This window comes from Engraulis encrasicolus, chromosome 16, assembly GCF_034702125.1.
Source record: "Engraulis encrasicolus isolate BLACKSEA-1 chromosome 16, IST_EnEncr_1.0, whole genome shotgun sequence".
NCBI lineage: Eukaryota > Metazoa > Chordata > Actinopteri > Clupeiformes > Engraulidae > Engraulis > Engraulis encrasicolus.
Genome location: NC_085872.1, coordinates 17,479,818 through 17,501,927, shown reverse-complemented (window position 1 = coordinate 17,501,927; position 22,110 = coordinate 17,479,818). Strand labels below are relative to the sequence as shown.

The window sequence follows — 22,110 nt, the reverse complement described above, 5'->3', positions numbered from 1 at the left end:
AGAGGGCTGGGCCAAAATTCATTTAGTTAAAAGCTTGTAAAATAAAAATCTGTAACTTTTGACATAATACAGTTTAGAATATGACAATAAAGACATTCATTCAATCATTCATTCATTCAATCATTCATTCATTCATTCATTCATTATACCAAAAGTGTTCCTCACACAAAAATATGTGTAACACTTCTGAAAATACTAAATCAATGTCTAAAATTCTGTCTCTCTAATTCACCTGTCATTTGGCAAATCACTTGTTTAGTCAGAAAATGATTTTAATTCTACATACATAGCCTATAGTGGGAAACATTGCTCATGATTAAATGTAATTTTGTGATTAAAGTAGACGATCTGCTGGTTTGCTTGACATAGCCTGAACGTCAAATCCGCGAGGAATCGAAGTACTCTGGTATCCGCTCGTCTTCCCTGACTCCGTTGAATCGAGACTGTGGCATGTGATTGAGGTGGAAAACTGGTCTGGATTTTTAAATGTGAAGGGGCTGTTGTGCTGCTGCGCTGACCCTGTCGTCGGAGCAGGTAACATCATTCGGGGAAGGCGTCGGCAAGTTATGGACGCCTGTGAACCCAAGGATGGACTTGTGACAAACATCGGATAAGCAGATTTTTCATTCAGGGAACTTCCAAAAACTTCTGTCATTGATTTCAGTGGCTGGAGAGTACGGAGATTTGGAGTCTTTTGTGCAGTTGTCGCTACGTCGGGGGATCATCGGCTATGTATTGGAGCCACTGCCCACAGCTAGCGTTTGTATCTTTGAGTTAGCAGCAAAACAGGACATTACTCGTGTAACTTTACATCTACCACAGTTGTGTAACCATTTCAGTTCGCGTGCATGTGAACTCCTAACAGCTTTCGGCAACGGAGTATATTGTTTTGTTTTCCCTTTCCGATGCAGTGGGAAACATCTGGGTTGTAGTAAAGCCCACTTGAAATGATTCGCGTTTGCTGACCTTTACCAAGCGAGTTATTTAGCGAAAGATGGCTAAGTACATGGAAGTTATTATTCTTGTATGGTGTTGACAGTGCCACTGACCACTTTCTATATCTGTATAATTCTGATCCAAGACTGAAGTCAACACGTGTAGATATTAGATGCATCAAATGTGGTTGTTTTGATTCCTGTCGTACGACAAAGAAGATGGGATGCCCATGTATAGAAAAGGCGAATTTTGGACTGTTGTATGGTTTGCATTGAAATTGAAAGTGGTATTCATCCCTTCAAGGGAAGAAGAAAGGGACATTATTTTTTATCAACGATCTGTTGATTCATAACACTAGAATAATTATCAACCAATCGAGCTTTTCCACCTCCTCAAATTTTGTTGTGGGGAAGTGGACTCCGTAGAGATGGACGCGCTACCAGTACCTGGGCTTTACCGGGGAGGTGTATCTGGCATGGAGACTGACTCGACCGCTGGCGACATAGACCCTCAAGGAGGAATGATGTCTTTGGACCCTGTGGTGGACGGCATTTTGATGGATTCATTTATCCAGCAGCAGGGCTGGGTACGCGTACACGGTAAGCAGCATATAATTTTGTGCAGTATTTTCACGAAATGAAAGAGTTAAACACCATCCGCCTGGGTTGAAAGGTCAGCAGCCGTAAATGCGCCGAGCTTGAATACATCTATTGGAAGCGTGTTTGAAGCACAATTGGACTAGAGCTACAGACAGTTTCAACAATTTGAATTTCATATACTTCATGCACGTGCATATCAATCCAGACATCTGGCAATAGCGTTTTGGACAGGTAGGGAAATTCAGTAGGCCAAGTGATGGCAGAAATCAGACCCACACCGCCATCGGCTGTAAGTAGGAAGCATCCGTTCAATGTTGTGCCTGACCAAGACCTCTGGCCTTTCTTGGATAAATAATTCCCCTAATAATGATTATATTTGTTTCATGTTAGTATTGCCGATAACTAGTCTTAATCAATCTGTGTCTCCTTCCTAAACCAGTATTGTTGTTACACAATACGCACAACATAATAAACCCTTAACAGAGACGGATTTAAGTGGTCAGAGATGAGAAATGCGAATGCAAACAGTAGGATACTAAGACTTAACCATTGGCTGCGAATATCAGGCAATAATATCAGTCATTTTTGCTTTGTGATGGTGGGCACTCAGCCAATCATGTCTTGATTGATTGCGCCAGGAGAACAGCAGGCAGGCTCTGGAGCGAGTACACTCTTAAAAAGGCTGGGTCAAAAACAACCCAAATTGGGTTATTTTCTGACCCAGGCCCTGGTTCAGTATTGGGCCTACCCTTTGCCTGGGTTAAAATATTTTAACCCTCAGATTGGGTCATTCCTCTAAACCAACTAAATGGGTCATTCTGACCAAATTGCTGTGTTAAAAGAACCCATTACATGGGTCAGACCTACTACCACATTATTGGGTCATATTGACTTCTTTGTTGGGTTCATATTTTAACCCAATATTGGGTATTTGAATTGCAAGGAGGAATTACAAAAAAACAATTATGACTTTACATTAGTACATTAAGGTGAAATATACCAGAATTGTTTACCAATACAATTGAGATCAATTTAAAAAACAAAATACAAGAATGCATAATATTTCAGATCTCTTTTTTTTATTGCTGAACAATGTAGATAATTAACAATACATTTCATAAAAGTATACTATAAAGATGCAAATCACAGCAGTGTAGCATTAACACATCATAGCATTGAAGCAATAAAACCTTAATTGAATTTACATGCATCTTTTTAGCCTCTTTGCAAAGATGGGTTATCAGCAAGACTGATCACTCATGACCGAAAAGACTCAACTACATCACAGCAACATTGCTATGACATTACCAAGAGCTTTAAGTAACAGGTTAAAACTCAGTCATTACAATATTGGTGACAGTAAAGTTAAAACATAGGGTCTGCTAAAAGGGGTTAAAGGAAATGGTTCTGTTTTACCAATGTACCATTTCAGTGACACTGTACAATTATAGAAATTCAAAAATTTAGTTTCACCTTACCTTTTGTATGGGACTCACTAGAACGACGCCCTTTCGTGACTTACCGCTTACGTCATACGACCCTAAACCTAATCCTAACCCTAACCTTAACCCTAAACCTAACCCTAAACCTAACCCTAACCTTAACCCTAACCCTAACCTTAACCCTAAACCTAACCCTAACCCAGGGGTGTCAAACTCATTTTGGTCCGGGGGCCGCATACAACCCATGTGGACCTCAAGCGGGCCGCATTAGTAACATCATCGCAAAAAAAGAAAACGTAAAGTAGAGGATTAGTGTTCAGTACTATCACGTTTTAAGTGTGTTGAATATGTAGAAAGCAATGCAATACTGATAATCCTATGCAAAATTTCCTTGACTTCATTGATTCATTGGCAACTGTCAATTAATTAAATATGGGACCGTTAATTTTGTTAGGGGGTCTGGGGGTTTTCCCCCCGAACATTTTGTATTTCTTATATGTAATTTCCTGCATTTTCACGCATTCTAACATCCCGTTTCCAGTTTGAGCTTAATAGGAACCAATACAAATCCAATTATATTTATTATTTAATTACAACCAATACCAATACAATACGAATAAGAAGTATTAACATTTTATCTCTATATATGAGGTCTATAATATATGAGCTTCATCAAATGCCTGTTACAGTACAAATTCACTATTTATAATAGAAGTGTGATGTGCACTTTACTACATATATACAGTGTAACAGAGGGACCATTGGGTTAATGTCATGCTGGTTTCGATTTTGCCCCGAGGGCCGTAATTGCGCATTTCGGTTATTTCATTAAAAAAAAAAAAAGTTTAAAAAAAAAAAAAAAAAATTTTTTTTTTAAATTTTTTTTTACATCCGGGCCGGATGGAACCCTCTGGCGGGCCGGATGCGGCCCGCGGGCCGTATGTTTGACACCCCTGCTCTAACCTTAAATCGCTTGTTTGAAATGTTTGATTACCATGTGAGGTCACGAGAGGGCGTCAAACTAGTGAGTCTCCCTTTTGTATAGCACACTGTAAAACAGCACATTAAAATGTTTAACCCCTTTGCGAAGAGCCCATGTGCTTTGCACAGAGAATATGTTGCTTTTTAGCTATGAGTAAACAGACCCGCCAGCAGGTCCATCTGCACAAACAGGCTTCTCACCGTACTTTTTGTTAATTACAAACTTTACAGTGCATCCATAACTGCGCTAACAGAGTGGAGTGAACTTAATTGTCCCCAGGTTGAAATTTGTCTTGGTCTCTACAGTCACTACATTCCATACAGTACTTACATAACCAGCATATAACAGAACATAAATAAAAAAACATTGAAAAAACATAGAAAACGTTAAAATAAAAAAAACATCACAAGTGTGCACTACATGTCCATGGCAGGTCCATCTGTCATTAACAAACAAGGTATTCCCTGATGGGTGGTTATCCAAATAATACATTTCAAACACAGCATGTATCCAGTCCAAAAGAACTGACAGGGATGTCACAATTATATTGACAGTTTGTACCTCAGGACCTTGTCTCGTGATCTGGTTTGATTGACATCACTACCCTTTCAAGGATTTAAAGTAGCTGGCTTGTAGATATTAAGGTTCACGTAGTAGATGACCTCCCAAAAGCACGGTGAAGCTGCAGGTTGCATATCCCTCATGGCAGCTCTTGGCATCTCACCACAAGTCTTGAAAAAGCAAAACAAAAGAAAAGTGTAAATGATTAGGCCAAGACATGGCTTTTCCATCTCAGTCATCATAAATATGGTTTAGGTAAATTATATTGTTCTGTATATCTCCTTTACACTTTGTATTTACTTGTGATGTGGGCTTGATTATGTCCTCTTTTGAAAGTCGCTTTGGTTATAAAGCGTCTGCCAAATGCAATGTAATGTAATAATGTAATGTAATGTAATATATATATATACACACACACACACACACACACACACACACACACAGGTATATAAAATGTTATTTCTGACTTGACTGCACCGGAATGACTGTGCCTACCGGTGCCCAAAGAGGAAGACAAAAAGAAAGACAACAAGTTTGAGAGTTTGGCAAAATAATAGACAGAACATACAGTAAACTGTAGCAAAATTGTCTGAAGTGACACCACACAGTAGGCATTCCATACACATTCACAGAACCAAAGAACAATATCAGGCCTCATTGTGTGTGTGTGTGTGAGTGTGTGTGTGCATTAACGCCTGCTGTTGTGCATTGATATAAAAAAAACGTACTTCATACATGCTGATGATATCCAAGAGCTTCTTGAATAAGTAGTGTGGCCGCCGACCCAGCTGAGCAGCATTCTTCTCCTTTTACTTGTGTCCTACAGCCAAAAAATAAGCAGTTATTGTGATTTTATTGTTAAAGTAATAGGCCTACAATACAGTTGACATACACATTTATCCTGAACTGCGTTGTTGGGTCCTGACAAACCAGTGGTAGTGAGAATATAATTGGATGTTGAAACTAGTAGGGATTTTCCTTTAAAGGGACACTGTGCAGGAAATGGTCAAAAAAGGTACGGCAACTATGCTGCTCATTGAAACTGGGCTGCCTATTGCCAAATTTGATCTTTGCATGAAAGTTTACTAAGTAATAAACAAATATTTTCTAGCATGGTCCAAGTAGTCATTTTTGCAGCTAAAAATGGCTAATTTTGGAAATTCAAAATGGCGGACCATGGAGAAGATCCCCCTTTTCATGTATGAAAAGTGCAATTTTTCAATTCATAATGAATGCTTAGAATTTGATGGTGGTGGTAAGCATTAATGAAAAAGGTAACATAAGTGAATGGGCAGCATGAATTCTGGAAATAAACAACTAAAAATCTCACACAGTGTCCCTTTAAGGTTGTGTGTGTTTATCTGTTGTGTGGTGTAGAGTGGGGTGTCCATGCGCATGTTTTGTACGTGCGTGTGTGTGTGTGTGTGTGTGTGTGCATGTGTGTATGAGCATATGTGTGGTGTGTGTGTGTGGTGTGTGTGTGTGTGTGCGTGTGCGTGCACGCATGGGCTGTTATGCATGACATAAAAAGATCTTACTTCCTACATCCTGATGTTTGAGGACTCCTCGGATAAATAGTGTCACAGACCCAGCAGAGCAGAAGTAATCTTCTTTCATTTGTGTCCTACAGCAGAAAAAGAATGAATAACTATGAGTAATTGGGATTTTACTGTGAAATATATAGTACAACTGGTACCCATGTTTACAATTCTTGGATCATACACTCACATTTCAGTGCCGCGTTCTTCCCTCGATGCAGACACAGCTCCGTACACATTAAGCGGTTTTGGTGCCAGGTCATCACGTCCATCGAGGAACGGACTACCGGAATGACTGTGCCTGCCGGTGCCCAAAGAGGAAGACAAAAAGACAGACAACAAGTTTGAGAGTTTGGCAGACAGATAGACAGAACATACAGTAAACCGTAGCAAAATTGTCTGAAGTGACACCAGACAGTAGGCATTCCATACACATTCACAGCATCAAAGAACAATATCAGGCCAGCTCTCATTGTTAGTTAGGGTGCATCAGTTGCCCCCTATGAAAAGATATCACCTTGGCCCTATAGTAAAAATGTTCTACACCCAGTAAAAACACACTGTGTAAAATGTGTGAAATTTGGATGAAGTCTACCGGGGCCACCAGCCCCATGAAAATAGAAAATAATGGTGATAGTCAGAATCTTGGAATAGAAATGGACATTTTGCTGCATAAAGCTACCCAATAAAAACATATTGTCTTGGATGTGTGATAAAAATGTTCTATGCACAGTAAAATCACTCTGTAAAATATGTTGAAATTTAGATGAATCCTACCGGGTCCACCAGGCCCATGAAAATACAAAATAATGGTGATGGTGATGGGCAACCTGGATTCCAAAGCTGAAGTCCAGTGCCACATATTCCAAATGACATACCTAGTGTTACCTTTCCAGTTAGGGCATTTGGACAGGTAAAACCAGGTAATTTGAAATCTGTGGCACTGGATTGTAGCTTTTGAATCTAGGTCTGCCATTGTCTTAGGTGCTGTTTCCACGTAGCAGGATATTTTTTTAGCAGGGTATTTTTTTCTCCTGCTACGTGGAAACGCAACATGTGGATAAAAAAAATCCTCCATTGTAACAAATGCGTTTCAGACCCCTAAACAGGATATTTTTTTCTCCTGCTATTTTTTTCTCCTGCACCTGGATTTTTAAATATCTGCTACGTGGAAACGGAAGGCCAAAACCAATGCAAAACCAATACAAGCAGGAGAAAAAAATATCCACATATAAAAATATCCAGCTACGTGGAAACGGCACCTTAAAACAGAGGTGGACAAAACCGCGTGACACATTTGCCCCAGCCAATATAATGAACCAGCTGAGCCTAATTACCACTTAAGCCAGGTTGATGAGGTAATTAGTGAAATCACCTGTATTGGGAGCACAAACAGAAGGAATATCTAAGCAGGTTGTGTATTCAGTCGATCCACTTACACAGACTTCAGCCTCAGGACAGACTGATGGTCAAATTTTGCAACACAATATCAATTCCTTGCTGCCTTGGACCACTGCTAGTATCAAGCAAGAGATTGCAAAGCTGCATGACTGTTATATTTGTGTGTTTCACCTGTGGGCCTACAATTCATGGAGGAACATCTGTACTAAAGCTGTGAATGTGCCTTGGAATGCCTAGGCTACAAGGCAGTCAATACAACTGTATTGAAGAGTGCCATTACTTCTTTATCCCATCGCCTGTGGTAGTATTTCACTTTACTCCATCAGATGAGTACCATAACTTACCTGAGAGGCCCTTGGCAATGGACTCTGGACCTGGTGATACCCATGACATACCTAGAAGCCACTTAAGTACAGGCTTTGGGGAGCCACTCTTTCCAACATCACATACAGTTGCATTGTATGTATTCTATTGAACTACTGCAGGGTTTCTTGAAAAAACACAAGTCATTCCAAGGAGCATTCACAGCTTTAGTACAGATGTTCCACCAGGTATTAACAGCTACCTGTACAATCCTGTAGGCCCACAGGTGAAGCACACAAAAGTCATACAACTTCGCAATCTCTTGCTTGATACTGGCAGTGGGTCAGCTGGTTCATTATATTGGCTATATTTGGAATATGTGGCACTGGACTTTGGAATCCAGGTTGTCCATCACTATCACCATTGTTTTGTATTTTCATGGGCCTGGTGGACCCAGTAGAATTAATCTAAATTTCAACACATTTTCCACAGAGTGATTTTACTGTGCATAGAACATGTTTTTATCACACAGCTGAGGCAATATGTTTTTATTGGGTAGCTTTATGCAGCAAAATCTCCATTTCTATTCAGGGCTGGACTGAGCGATAAATAGGGCCCGGGCACTTTTGGATTTAAGGGAGCCCCCTCATTATTATTAGTGGCGGAGAACTGACTCACCGGTGGGCCCTGCACCCTCATGGGCCCCTATTTTCAGTAATGTAAAAAAAAAAAAAAATGGGGGCCCACGAGGGTGCGGAGCTCACCGGGAAATGCCCGCCATGCCAGATGGCCAGTCCAGTCCAGATTTTGACTATCACCATTATTTTCTATTTTCATGGGGCGGGTGGCCCCGGTAGACTTCATCCAAATTTCAACATATTTTACACAGAGTGATGTTACTGTGCATAGAACATTTTTATCACACAGCCGAGACAATATGTTTTTATTGGGTAGCTTTATGCAGCAAAATGTCCATTTCTATTCCAAGATTTTGACTATCACCATTATTTTCTATTTTCATGGGGCTGGTGGCCCCGGTAGACTTCATCCAAATTTCAAAATATTTTACACAGTGTGTTTTTACTGGGTGTAGAACATTTTTACTATAGGGCCAAGGCGATATCTTTTCATAGGGGGCAACTGATGCACCCTATTGTTAGTGTGTGTGTGTGCGCGTGTGCGAGCGCATTCACGCCTGCTGTTGTGCATGACATTAAAAACTTACTTCATACATGCCAATGATATCCAAGGGCTTCTTGAATAAGTAGTGTGGCCGACGCCGACCCAGCTGAGCAGCATTCTTCTCCTCTTACTTGTGCCCTACAGCTGAAAAATAAGCAGTTGTTGTGATTTTATTGTTCAAGTAATAAGCCTACAATACAGTTGATACACATTTATCCTGAACTCACTGACTTACATCTCTCAGACAATCCAAATCGGTTTTCATCGGTTTACTTCTTCAGTGACTTAGTTCCAGTTTCCTACACACCCAGCTGTCTTGGTAACCGGTCAGAGGAGAGAAGTCCACCTTATCCAGAGCAGAAGAGATAAAAAAAGACATAACGTTTCAGAGCTTTGCAGACACACCTTCAAACAGACAACAGACAACCTTAAATAAATGTATGAAAGGCTTTTGTCTCACTACTACACACAACTTTACATTTTTCATTTACATAAACAAAAATATAAACCAACCAGTCCCTTCGTAAATACTGCACAGAGTACAATATCACACACTCACACTAGAACTAAGTTACACACGCACGATTTCATGCAAAGCATGTTGAAGTAGCTGTTGCCTATAGCCACAAATTTCTTTAAACCAGGAAACTTCCCTGTAGCAACACATCCCTGCTCGTGAATGAAAGAAATTGGATAACTATTCCCTCCGCATTTAAGTAATTTTGGAACACAACGACTGGTGAATGTAAACACGTTTTCCACGCGTACCCTTCATCCGCATTTATCAAACAGCTACGTAGTAGAGCTAGAATCTACTCTAATCAAGCAAGCAAAGCACTTACGAGATAAGAAACGCCAGTTGACACACAAACAATAAACAATTGTCGCGACAACATTTTCTTGCACAGGCAAGCTGCCCAAACACACGATGCGACTTACCACACCTAACATACCGGTAATATTTAATGCGCGAGCTATCCCTCCCTCTGCCTTTATCAGAGTTCGGACTTGTGAAAGGTGCAAGTCGCAGTGAGCTCGGCCTCGGAAGAACATCGCAGGAGTCAGGAGAAGTCACACAACACAAGCACTTGCTCTCATAAAACTAGTTCTAGTTGACACAGAAAAAGAAGAAAGCCCGTCGACTCCCCTACAGTATGTAGAACTAACATGACACTTGTGGAAACCGAAGACAGCCTTCAGATGCCAGCTTGCGGCCCCCAAACGAAAATGCTGTCGTTATGAACAGAATTCTAGGTTGAGTGGAGCCAGGTAGCGGCTAGATATAGTTAGCTAATTTCTCAGATTTGTGTCAGTTGCGTCCTGCATTAGGCTAGTAGTATCACAGCCCGTATAGAAAGTATATCGCCTCACTGTGTACTGAACCTCAATTTATCGTCGAGTAGACACACTTAGCCCTCTACCTAAAAAGAATCTGCCCAACCACTGACAGCCAACCATCCGTTATAAGCTAGAACTATGCTAAATAGCAACCAAATGAATCCCAGAAGGGCTAACATTATGACTTACCGTAGTGTCTTGGTTATTAGCTAACTAACCACTGTTGACAGAACCTGGACGAACATACTACTTTCCAATGAAATGTAGCAAATATATCCCCAAATCCACCACAGGATAGCAAACCGCTGCAGTTATGACAAAGTGCTTATTCATTTGCTCCCCTTAAAAGATTAGTTACCGTTTCCTCCTATTAGGCCTACTCGAAATGGGTATAGCTTTCTATGAAATGTGCCACAAACAGGAACTCACGGCTGACGCATATTTACACCGCGAAAAGCAATATGGCAAGTTTATATGTAATAAAAGGCGCACACTTACCTAAACAATGCTTTCACATGCCATCCGGTGTCCTTTCTTCTGGACGTTGGTAGTCTACTAGCCGTTTTGGCAATGGCGTCCGGGCAGTAAAATTCAAAATTCAAATATCTTGACAAGATTACAGGGTTGAAATGACCCAGGGCCTGGGTGCTGATGTGGGTTTAGCGAATAACCCAGGTAATGGGTACGGAAAATGACCCAATGTGGGTTATATTTAACCCATTTTTCATAGAAAAGCAATTGACCCAGGGGTTTAGTCAAAGTAATAACCCAGCTCTTTTTAGAGTGTAGCCTACCAAAAGTAAACAGTTCCACTCGGATGCCAAATTCTGTTCCAATTGAAGTATGACGCGTAAAAGGATGTCACAGACATTTTTCGAACAGGTCTTAACTTCCTTTGCTGACACTTTTTTGTTTTACACGATGCTCAGGGTTTGCGGGCATATTTTTTATTTCATTATTTTACTCATAGACTAATAACAACAACAATGATAATAATAGGTTATGATCCTAATTCTACTTGTACATCATTCACTACCCATCTAGTCACTGTCCTAATTAAACGTGTTTTAATCACTTATAGAAATAACCCACATGAGTCAGTGAGTCGGATTATAGTTCACAGCATCAATGGTATTCAGTGTTTTCCGTTTGCTGTCATCATGTGGATCTCTGTACACTGCTTAGGTCCTATTGGACTAATTCTCAAGGCACCCTGTTATGCTAGTTATTGGAAGTAAAGGGGAAGTAGTGCAAATTGTTGATGCCAAAATATCACAAGCTGTTACACCTCTGTTCAACCTTCATCTGTGAAACTTTTCCTGAAAGGGTACCCTTGATTACTGCCTCATGTGAAATTGGGGAAGACTTGCTGTCTGTGCTGGTTAATCTTGGTAGAACAGCATGCAAATACCAGAGAGAAAAGAGGCTCATACACTCTGAGTAGAGAGGCTGTCATCATAGCTAACCCCTCACCAGTGCCAAGGCTAGTACAAGTCGAACCTTTTGGAGGGAGGTGAATAGGCTTTCTCCTGGTAAAACGCCAAGGCTGGATCTCACAAGGGCTTTGCGACTCATTTTCCAGGGATGACGTCATGTTGTTATGCCAGTTTAGTCATGACTATTTCTGGTTATTAGTAGTTTCTTGGGAAAGTGACCGGTGAGGGGAAGAGGCCTGGGACCTGCTGATTTTAAGGGCAGTGATTGTTCTGTTAAAAAAGACCTAAAATGATCATGTTTGTGCATGTGCTGGTATCGCTTTCCTCCCTCTGGGTCGGAAGAGTGTTCCCTTATGGCAGCATGGTGATCGACACGGGCTGGAGGAAGAGAGGTGAAGGAGGAAACTGCTTTCCTTTTGTGAACTGGTGTATTTTGGGTGATGCCTGTGGTTGTGCTGGCCTATTGTAAATCACTAAAGAAAGGCCCTTGGCTGAATGATATGACCCTGTCTCCTGGCCGTGGGTGTGGGACAGTTTTGACAGTATGTGTCAGGGTTGGTTTCAGCCAAAACACAAGCTCATCCCTCTTGCCGCTGATCCTATTGGGCTCAGGCTGTGAGTGCTGTTTGGACTGCTTGCGCCGTGGTTGGAGTGGACGGTGGATCAGGGTATTGGAGGTTTTGTAAGGTGGGGGTGGGGGTGGGCACACTGCTGGAAGATAGGCTGCTAAGCAGTGGGGGAGAGCAGGCTGGAGAGGCAGCAGTGAATGGTTGAATTGTATTTGCAGACAGCTCCAGCCCTGTCTCAGGATGTGTAACCCCCCCTCCCCTCCACACACACACACACACACACACACACACACACACACACACACACACACACACACACACACACACACACACACACACACACACACACACACACACACTTTTCCTCTCCGTAGCCCAGCCCAGGCCAGCCCACCCCATGCCCGCTCCCTGCTCAGTGTGCTGCCGGCCGGGAGGGCGAAACAGCCATTGTGATGTAAGCAGACCAATCGGAGGATGACCTCAGTGGCCAGGATTTTGAATTCCAGAGCAGCAGGCACCAGTTAGTGCATCACTGCGTTCCAGTGCTAAAATAACTCTACACGGATGCCGGCCGGCCGGCTGGCTCTCCTGTATGTCCTCAGCCATTCTTCTTCACAGGGCTGCTGTTGAAACAATGCTAAATATCTTCCAGTGATCTTTTCAGTTACGTAATTGTCACAGCGTTCCTTTTAAAGTCATTTAAGAGGAAGAGACATTTTACAGATAAAAGTTTATCATTGTCTACATCAGAACATGAAACAACAAAGGAAACGGAGAAAAATGTGCCTGCTTCACTTTCAGACGGACATGGTGAGGTCCTTGTCCTTGTCCTATATTAAGAGATGCTCCACTAGAAGGGCATGACATTTTGGGTGGCAGAAGCCTATCATAGTGGCTTCAAAGACCGGTTGTCATGGATGCATATTGAAAAGGCACACGGACACCAGGGAGGTGCAGTTGGTTCCAGTTTCTTTGACACATGAGATGCTTCAAGTAGATTTATTTGTGTTTTTTTCACCTCAAATCAATTCCTAGGTCGCATCAAATAGACATTACCATTCATGTGAATGACCAAATTTGCCTTGAATCCTAAAATCGACAAAGCAATCGTTCTTGTTATGGGCAGCCAGCCTGATAACAAACACCTTTCACTTTGACTAGGTACGTCCCCTGAAAAGATAAAAGATTTTGAAATCTGTTTAGTTCATATAATATTTTATTTTAAACTGCTCAACATAGTCCTAAGGATGATAGTCTCGTGTCTCTGATAACGGTGAAGCCCCCACCCACCTTGAAATGTTCTGTGGGAAATACTGAAACCCTTTACCTTCACCGAGTGTCGTAGAAAGAGAGACATGTTCCTGATTGTAAAACTGAAACGGTACAGTTTCTATGGTCTGTCACCAAACCAACTGTTTTTTTTGACCAATGAGAAGCACATCTTTTAGATTTTCACGTAATCTTGGCTCAGCCGTGCCATTGAATATGTGGCCTACTTCTAACTCAGGCAAGCAGTTCCAGGTGAAGCCTCCAGACTGGTAATCTGAGTCTGTGAGGGAGAAGGAGTGAATGGAATCAATTATACAGAAATCCACTGCCGTCACAAGCTCTTCACATGCCCCACTTCCTGTTTGCATTGCTCCCCTCATGGGCCGGGATCAAACACGGTCCTGTTAAAAGCTCAGTGTGCATGAAAGAAAGTACCTCATACACTCGGTAAGCAGTGTTTTGTGGAAGTATGACATGTGTCAAGCAATCCTGTCAACTGTATGTTAGATCTGTCTCAAGCCTGGTTGCCATCTCGCTGTGTGTGTTCCTTGACTTCTCTGCAAATGAGAGCAGGTATTTGAGCTCTCTCTTTCTGCCTGCTTTTCGGATGGAGTCTAATTGACTGGGATTCCAGGCGTTACCTGAAAACAAAGGAAGGACCCTTTCCTGTTTTGAATGCTGTCGCTGGTCTTTCCTGGACGATGTGTTTTCTTCGTCTTCTTCCCCTCTCCTTGCCAAATGGTTAGGATAATAGGTTTTGGAGCTGGGTTAGAGCTGATAGACAACTGTTACCCAGCTCTAAAATATATTCTCTAAATGAATCTACCGGTAAACTAATATAACCCGGTGCGATTTGTTGGAAAACCAGAAGGGGGGATATGTTTCAGATTTTAAGCAATATCAATGGAATTGCATTAAACTGTGATTAAAATCATGAAGAGACAGTGGCAATATCAAAACCAGAATGGGGGACAATCCCTCCCACCCCCCCTTACAATCGCACCCAGAATATAATTATTTGAAAAATTAAGAAGCTGATATGGACATCTATTATAGAACTGCTTTCAACCATATCAGCGTCTTAATCTTCAAATTAGGTATGTGAATATGAGATTTTACAGCCCTCTTCACTATGTGTGTGGGCAGCGTAGTTACTTAAATGGTTACTCCGTTTTTTCCTCCTAAGTTTGAGCTTTTCACAGTCCTTGTGTGGTTCAAGTCAAGGTTGGTGAGCTCTTTGACACAAATGCCATAGAAGCTTAGGTTTTACTATGGATAAACGACTTTGGTTTCAAAATTGATTTCCTATTGTCTGAATGCATCAGAAGAAATGGAATACCGGTACCTCTCCAGTCTCACAGAGTTTTTATGAATTCGTCAAAGCTCTCTTCCACCCCCTCCACCACCACCACCACCACCACATCCCATGCCCTGGGGCTATAGCTGCTCCTCTCCTTAGCCATCATGGTTATGCCTCAGGTCCAGTGACTGCCTCATGTATAATCATGAAAGTTGTGTATGTGTCTTAGTTACTCACAGTGGTACTGGTGGTTTGCACATTAATTATTGCAAATTGCAAATTAAACCTAATCAGATCAGTGTACTTATAGGCCCATCTGGCATTCATAGATGCCTTGTGCTGTGTATGTAATTTGGGATGCAATTTGGGAAAGGAGAGCAATTTATTGTGGGCGTGGTGTTGTGGATGCTAACTAGCAGATCAGCAGGCGATATGAGAGGATCACCTGCTGTAAGCCTGAAAGCGAACATCTGTTAACTGTGGACAGACTCGCCTTGATCTACACTGATTCTTGAGAATGTGACTAAAACAGTTAAAAAAAAATTAAGTAATACAATCTTGTGTGTTATTGGCTTTGTTTCTAAAGTCATGCAGACAGTGTGGACAGTAATTTTCCACCTGCCCAATCTGATTCTCCATCACTGATGAACGACGATGGCAGAATCAAAAGAGAGCAGGTAGGAAAGGCACTCAGGAGTGGCTGACCATAGTTTCAGATTTCACTGATGCACATGTGACACCGGAGACATTTAATCACGTTAGACAGGAAGAGAAGCTTCACTTGCGGTCAGAGGAGAGAAGTAGACCTGCATGGTGGACCCGTTTCCATTTTTGTTCTTTTTGCAGCTCAGCATTTTAGTCAGCAGTACAAACAAGTGGATGAAATTATTTGATTTCTCTTACCTCCTGTCTCCAGACCAAGAGCATTCAAGGAGACCTGTTTTTCTGTTGTTGAGTACGGATTTCAGGGCATTTCCCCCTGTTCCTGGCATTCTGCTTCTTTGCTTGGACAGGGTTCAGCAAAAGGTCTTTAAAGCATCTTGCACAAGCATGCACAAACTCCCTCTTCATCTCTGTCAAACAACCATGCATGCAACGCAACGCACACACACACACACACACACACACACACACACACACACACACGTACACGTACACACGTACACGTACACACACACACACACACACACACACACACACACACACACACACACACACACACACACACACACACACACACACACACACACACACACACACACACACACACACACACACTTTCTCTCACTCTCCTGCACAAATATAATACAAATGCAGTGACTCCACTTGCAGAGTAGTCAATAAGGAGATTGCAGTTTGAGATAAAACTTGTGGGGAGGGGGTGAGCCCTGAATATTTCAGACTCTCAGAACCAGCTTTAGCAGTCTGGTTGAGAATGTGTCAGAACGTGTGTATTAATTGGTAATGACATGACCCTCAATAGTAGCTCGGTTTTGCACTTATTCCGGTTAATGTTGCCAAGTAACAACAGTTACCATAACTACACGATTGCTGTGCCTATAATAGTCTGATGCTGAATGCACGATATTAGCTTGGTTTTGCACTTATTTTGGTTAATGTTGCCAAGTAACAACAAAGTTACTATATAACTACAAGTTTGCTTTGCCTATAATACCGGTAGTCTGATACTGAATACATGAGACGCAGTTTTGTCGTGTAGGTCAATGCCTTCCATCCGTTTTTTTTTTTTAATTGTTCCACCGAGTTGTGTGTCCTGTGAAAGAAGACAAAAGGCTGTTGGATGACGGCCATCTTCATCGTAAATTTAGTAGCAAGGGCCCACCTTATCTTCTCGAGCACTTTGTTGTTTGCCGTTATTGTTGAGATGCAGCTCTTCTGTCCCACACACTACATTCATGCCCCGTCAAGCCAACAGACTACTGCTGTTTAAGAAGAAAGACGATAAGAGAGAGAGAGAGACCTGTTCCTGACATCAGAGACTGAAATATTGTTGAGCTGAAGGTAATTTATGATCTTGTGTAATTGACATGAAAAGTCGTTGATTCTGTTCCCTGGTGGTGCTTACTCTGGCTATGTTCTATGGGAGCAGAATAGTTTGTAACGTTTTGAAACTTAACATCAGCCTTCAGAAATCTGTCTGGCTGCTTCCCAGGACATTATGAAATCATATTGGAGATTGCCTGTGTGTGTGTGCACACGTGCATATCCATCTGTGTGTGTGTGCGCGTGTGTGTGTGTGTACTGTTATGTGTGCGTGTCTTTAGCAACCTATTACAGAGCCAGCTCAACTGCCTAAGGAGATTTGGCACTGCTGTATTATTTTCTTCTTTGATTGACGAGTGCTAAGTGGTGTTAGGCAATGGGCTGTATTACATCTCAGGTTGGAGAGAGATGTGTGATTCACTCAGGTCATGGACTACATAAAATAAAACAGCCTTTGCAGAGCAGATGGGTGGAGCCAGTGTGGACTGGGATACAGTATCAGGTTAATGCATTTGACCTCAGCCTCTCGATGGCATGGTATTTATTGACGTACCACTTCAATATTGAGGGCTTTTCTTATGATTTTCTCTCTACCACACTGACACTATTGCATTCGCTCTGCTCTGCTCTGCTCTGCTCTATGCCAGCCAGGGCGGTGCTATTTAATTTTTTATTGAGCATTTGACCTTGCAGTGATGTGGTACATACTCGAGCTGTAGGACAGGATTCTAATATTAAATGGTGTACATGTGCGTTTGCTAGCCTATGATAACAGCTATTACCTGGGCAGTAATGGTGCTCAGAGACCACCCCATTTCAATTCTCATTGTCCATGGGAGGGACATTTATGGCCCCTCTCCATCTGTGTCTGTTGTTCTCCCTGTTCAGCTACCCTCTTTCTCACCGCTTTTTGTCTGTCTCCCTATCATGTTAGGCCTATGAAGGGTACAATTAAGGGGTGTAAATCACAGCCTCCATGACGATACGATTCAATATCAATATCTTGTTATTTGATGCGATGCGATTCGATTATTTTCAATACTTGACAATGCCCCACGATACGATGCAATACGTTTCGTTTCGACTTTTTTCCAATTACATTTTCACTTCTATTATGTTATGGAGCTAGGGCATTGGGCAGGGGCCAGCTCTTCTATTATTTCCGATTCTTAAGAATGCCCCACAATAAGATGCGATTCGTCAGATTACATCGCGATATATTGATACATTTCAATTATTATTTGCACCCCTAGTACAATTATTCCACCATCAGGGCTGAACAGATTTTTCTGTATGCATGTTTGTGGGTACAGGACAGGGAACATTAAAGCCTGGTTTAGACTCGTCCTTCAGTTGGAGGACACAGCGGGGGGTAGCGACCGATAAAGTACCCAAACAGCCACCACGCCCCCTCTTTTAGCGCTGAAAAGACCCCTTGCCGCGATCAACGTATATTTCTGCCTGGCTGAATTGTCTGCGATCTGCCGCTGAAGGAGGAGTCTAAAACAGACCTTAAGATGGTGTGCCAGTCTGTAGGAGCTCACTCTCCTCTCTGCCTGACTTGCAACCAACCCTCAGCCACGATGAAGCCTTCCCCCCTCCACACAGTCACTGAGGTGTCCTGCTTGGCAGGATATCCCCTGCCCAGAACCAAAACAAGAACATTGACCTGTGTCCTGTCCGCTTTTTTTTCTTTCTTTCTTTCTTTTTAAATAAACCTCACTTCTATTTTGGGCTGGCAGTTAAGGTATTGTAGATGTGATGAGTGAGTGCATAGGATGAAGTCTAATTTTGAAAAAGCACATCAACAATAACTGCTACTTGTTTCCTGTGCAACACAGTTTCCTCTAGAGTGCAGAGTTTCGTAGCTGAGTTTCACTCCCGTTACACAACTGAAGAGGCAAAAATACTGGGCAAACTATAACCATACAGCTAGGTGTCATCAGTTTAAACATACAACCAGCATGTTAGACGACAATGCAAAGGGTTAGCTTCATTAGCAAAATAAAAAAGGCGAACACCACAGAGCCAAATTCTAGCAAGAATATTCGACTTTAAGATCAGATTTCCATTCAATAGTATCCATTTCCTTTGTTTAGTAGTATCAGCTACCTGACTCAAGGACTTTTTGAGCAGGACCACCTGTGGAGCAGGTGCCTTGGTTTACATGTAGCTACTCTTGAGGTGAAGCCAGGGTTGCCAGATGAGACTAATGGTTTCCAGCCCAATCCACAACCCACCTGGAGGCACTAAATCTCGCCCAATTTGAATTAAAGTCTATTGATTTCTGTGGCCATAAGTTCACAGCAAAACCCATCCAGGTGCCCTTTTTTTACCTATTTTTACCCACGGCGGTCGATTCTTAGCAGCGTAATTGCGCGGGAAACCTCCCAATCTGGCAACACTGGGTGAAGCGGGCTGCAGAGGCCTTGGTCCTCCCTCCCAGTCCCAACCGATTCCTCACTGCTGATTTATGATGCCTTTAAATAGCCAGGCGCTATTTTTAGCTGGAGGTCTATGTGTGCCATTGCCATGCACTCATACCACTTACTTAGGAGGTGGAGGAAAAGGAAGAAGAAGAGAGGAAAAGAAAGACAAAGTGGCATGTGGTGCTGCCAGCGCTCCCCGTCCCATTTCCTGTGCTCCAAAGTTGGAGACTGTGTGTCTTGAGTTGACATGCGTCACACAGAGAGGGAGGAAAAATGGGGAGGAGGTGGGTTTTGGGTAGGGGGCGGGGGGTGGTAGACTGTGTTTTAGCTGACAGACAGACTGAAGGCACAAGGGAGTGTGTGTGGTTTGTGTCACTGAACAGGGGTGCCTTTCTCGAAAGCGTAGTTGCTAACTACAATAGCTACTGGGTCATTCCACGCCAAATCAACAAGTGCCCGAACCCTTAGGTCTCAAAAAATTCTGAAAATATTACCAAGTGTACCCATGGTACTTAAGAGAAACACTGTAAATGTATTTGAATGTAAGATGTATACTCTCCGTGTTACAGCCAATTTTACTGGGGGAGGGGGGTGCCCATTTTGTTCACACTCTTTTTTTTGGTCAAAGTTCACAAGCCCGTAGCTCAATAACTAAACCATGTAGGAAGCTCAAATTTGGCATGCTGGTACATAGATAGGAATAGTTTGTTGCTAAACTGTCAGTTTTGGTCTGTATGATCCTGCATCGTCATAGCATTCCCTCAAAGATGATACAAATTGTACTGGAGTTTTTGGCTGTGCTCTGTTTAGGCCTTCAGAAGACATATTTGTGCCCAACATAGCCTCTTGATTTTTTCCCCTTGTAGAGACAAGTAGGAACACTCTCATAAAAAGCTATAAATAGAAAGGAAACCCCATCAGTGTTTGAAAAGAAGACCTCACAAGTCTAACAAATCATTTTGGGTGTCATTTTCAGAGCTCCAGAACCCCTTGTGGGATTGTCCACAGATTTTTATTTTATTTTTTTCTTCATTCTCCATGAATTCTTCTTTTTAAAAATGCCAATGAGACTTGTCTTATGTGATGTTTTCTTTTTTAATTTCCAACCTGAAAATGGGCAACATGCACATTGAGAGCAATATGTTTTCTATGCGTTTCTTCCGCTGCCATCTGCTGGTCAAAAAAAGTAACAACATGACTCTTTGTGCCTGACCTACTGTCTCTTTTGGTGTGCGAACCTGCTCCCACATTGAATGCTCCTGTAATCATTGAAATTGAAATGGATACCTGCACCCCTGCACAAGGACTCTCGGGTGATCATGTCTGGGCAAAATTTGCATTCTATTATTATTATTATTATTATTATTATTATTATTATTATTATTATTATTATTATTATTATTATTATATTATTATTATTATTGATTATTATTATTATTACTATTTGATTATTATTATTCTATCCACTTTACATTAAATGTTATAGAAATCATGTTGCTCTCTTTTTGCAATTTGCCCATGTTCAGGGTGGAAATTAAAAACGAAAACATCACATAAGACAAGTCTCATTGGCATTTTTAAAAAGAAGACTTCGTGGAGAATGAAGAAAAAAATAAAATAAAAATCTGTGGACAATCCCACAAGGTGTTCTGGTGCTCTGAAAATGACACCCAAAATGATTTGTCAGACTTGTGAGGTCTTCTGGTCAAACACTGATGGGGTTTCCTTTCTATTTATAGATTTTTATGGGAGTGTTTCTACTTGTATCTACAAGGGGAAAAAATCACGAGGCTATGTTGGGCACAAATATGTCTTCTGAAGGCCTAAACAGAGCACAGCCAAAAACTCCAGTACAATTTGTATCGTCTTTGAGGGAATGCTATGAAGATGCAGGATCATACAGACCAAAACTGACAGTTTTGCAACAAACTATTTCTATCTATGTACCAGCATGCCAAATTTAAGCTTCCTACATGGTTTAGTTCTTGAGCTACGGGCTTGTGAACTTTGACAAAAAAAAGAGTGTGAACAAAATGGGCACCCCCCTCCCCCAGTGAAATTGGCTGTAAAATGGAGAGTATACATCTTACATTCAAATAAAGTAACAGTGTTTCTCCTAATTACCATGGGTACACTCAGTAATATTTTCAGAATTTTTTGAGACCTAAGTGCGCGGGCACTTGTTGATTTGGCGTGGAATGACCCCACTTGGTTGGTTGCAATGCAATTTCCCATTGGCAACTACCCAAGTTGCTAACTGCTAACAAAAACTACGCTTTTGAGAAATGCACCCCAGAGTTGTGGAAAAGCAGAGGAGAAGCACAAGAGGGACAAGGAAGGCCTGGGAAAAAACCCAGCCTGCATTCCCAGTTTCCCCTGCAGCCGCTCCTCCTTTGGTCTCCCTGTGAAGCAGCCAGCCCATATTTACCATCCCAAGCCACTTGCTACAGTCAGCAGTGACTCCTCTATCCCGCAAACCTGCATGCTTCATGTGTCATCACATGGGAACGAACGACTGAGCCCCACTCAACTTTGTTCCTCTATTAATAGCTGTGCGGGTTGTATGCGTGCCTGCGTGCTTGTGTGTTTGTGGCAAGCCCCAATAGCAAGTGTTTAATGACTGATTTCACACGCCGGCTATAGCCACCAGAGGCGTCCAGAGCGTGTTGGCTGAAGTGTTAATTGCTGTTGTCCAGTCTGAACTACTCCAGCTGCTTTTTTTTGCCTCCAAATGATCCCCTGGGCAAAATATGTGTTTTGAGGTAAAAGTACTTTGCGGTGTGATAAACACTGCACTGAATTTCTCTCCTTCACTCCCCTC

General features: G+C 42.0%; 1 protein-coding gene and 1 long non-coding RNA gene across 3 annotated transcripts in view; one reads left to right on the top strand and one right to left on the bottom strand.

Moving 5' to 3' along the window:
* Positions 1–458: 458 nt before the first annotated feature.
* rasal2 (RAS protein activator like 2) overlaps positions 459–22,110 on the top strand; it is a 70,803-nt gene continuing 49,151 nt past the window's right edge. Inside the window, exon 1 of one of the 2 annotated variants that reach the window (XM_063218902.1) lies at positions 459–1,535. In XM_063218902.1, the coding sequence (XP_063074972.1) occupies positions 1,364–1,535 (172 nt within the window). In that variant the 5' untranslated portion in view covers positions 459–1,363. Of the gene's footprint in view, positions 1,536–16,144; positions 16,879–22,110 lie in introns of those variants that run through there. The other variant, XM_063218903.1, reaches the window with a different exon arrangement.
* On the bottom strand, positions 4,018–10,848 carry LOC134465304 (uncharacterized). Its single transcript, XR_010038130.1, has 7 exons — positions 10,781–10,848; positions 9,180–9,290; positions 8,988–9,088; positions 6,249–6,359; positions 6,059–6,144; positions 5,249–5,340; positions 4,018–4,690 (listed from the first exon to the last, which is right to left on the bottom strand). It is a non-coding gene; the product is annotated as an uncharacterized LOC134465304 (long non-coding RNA).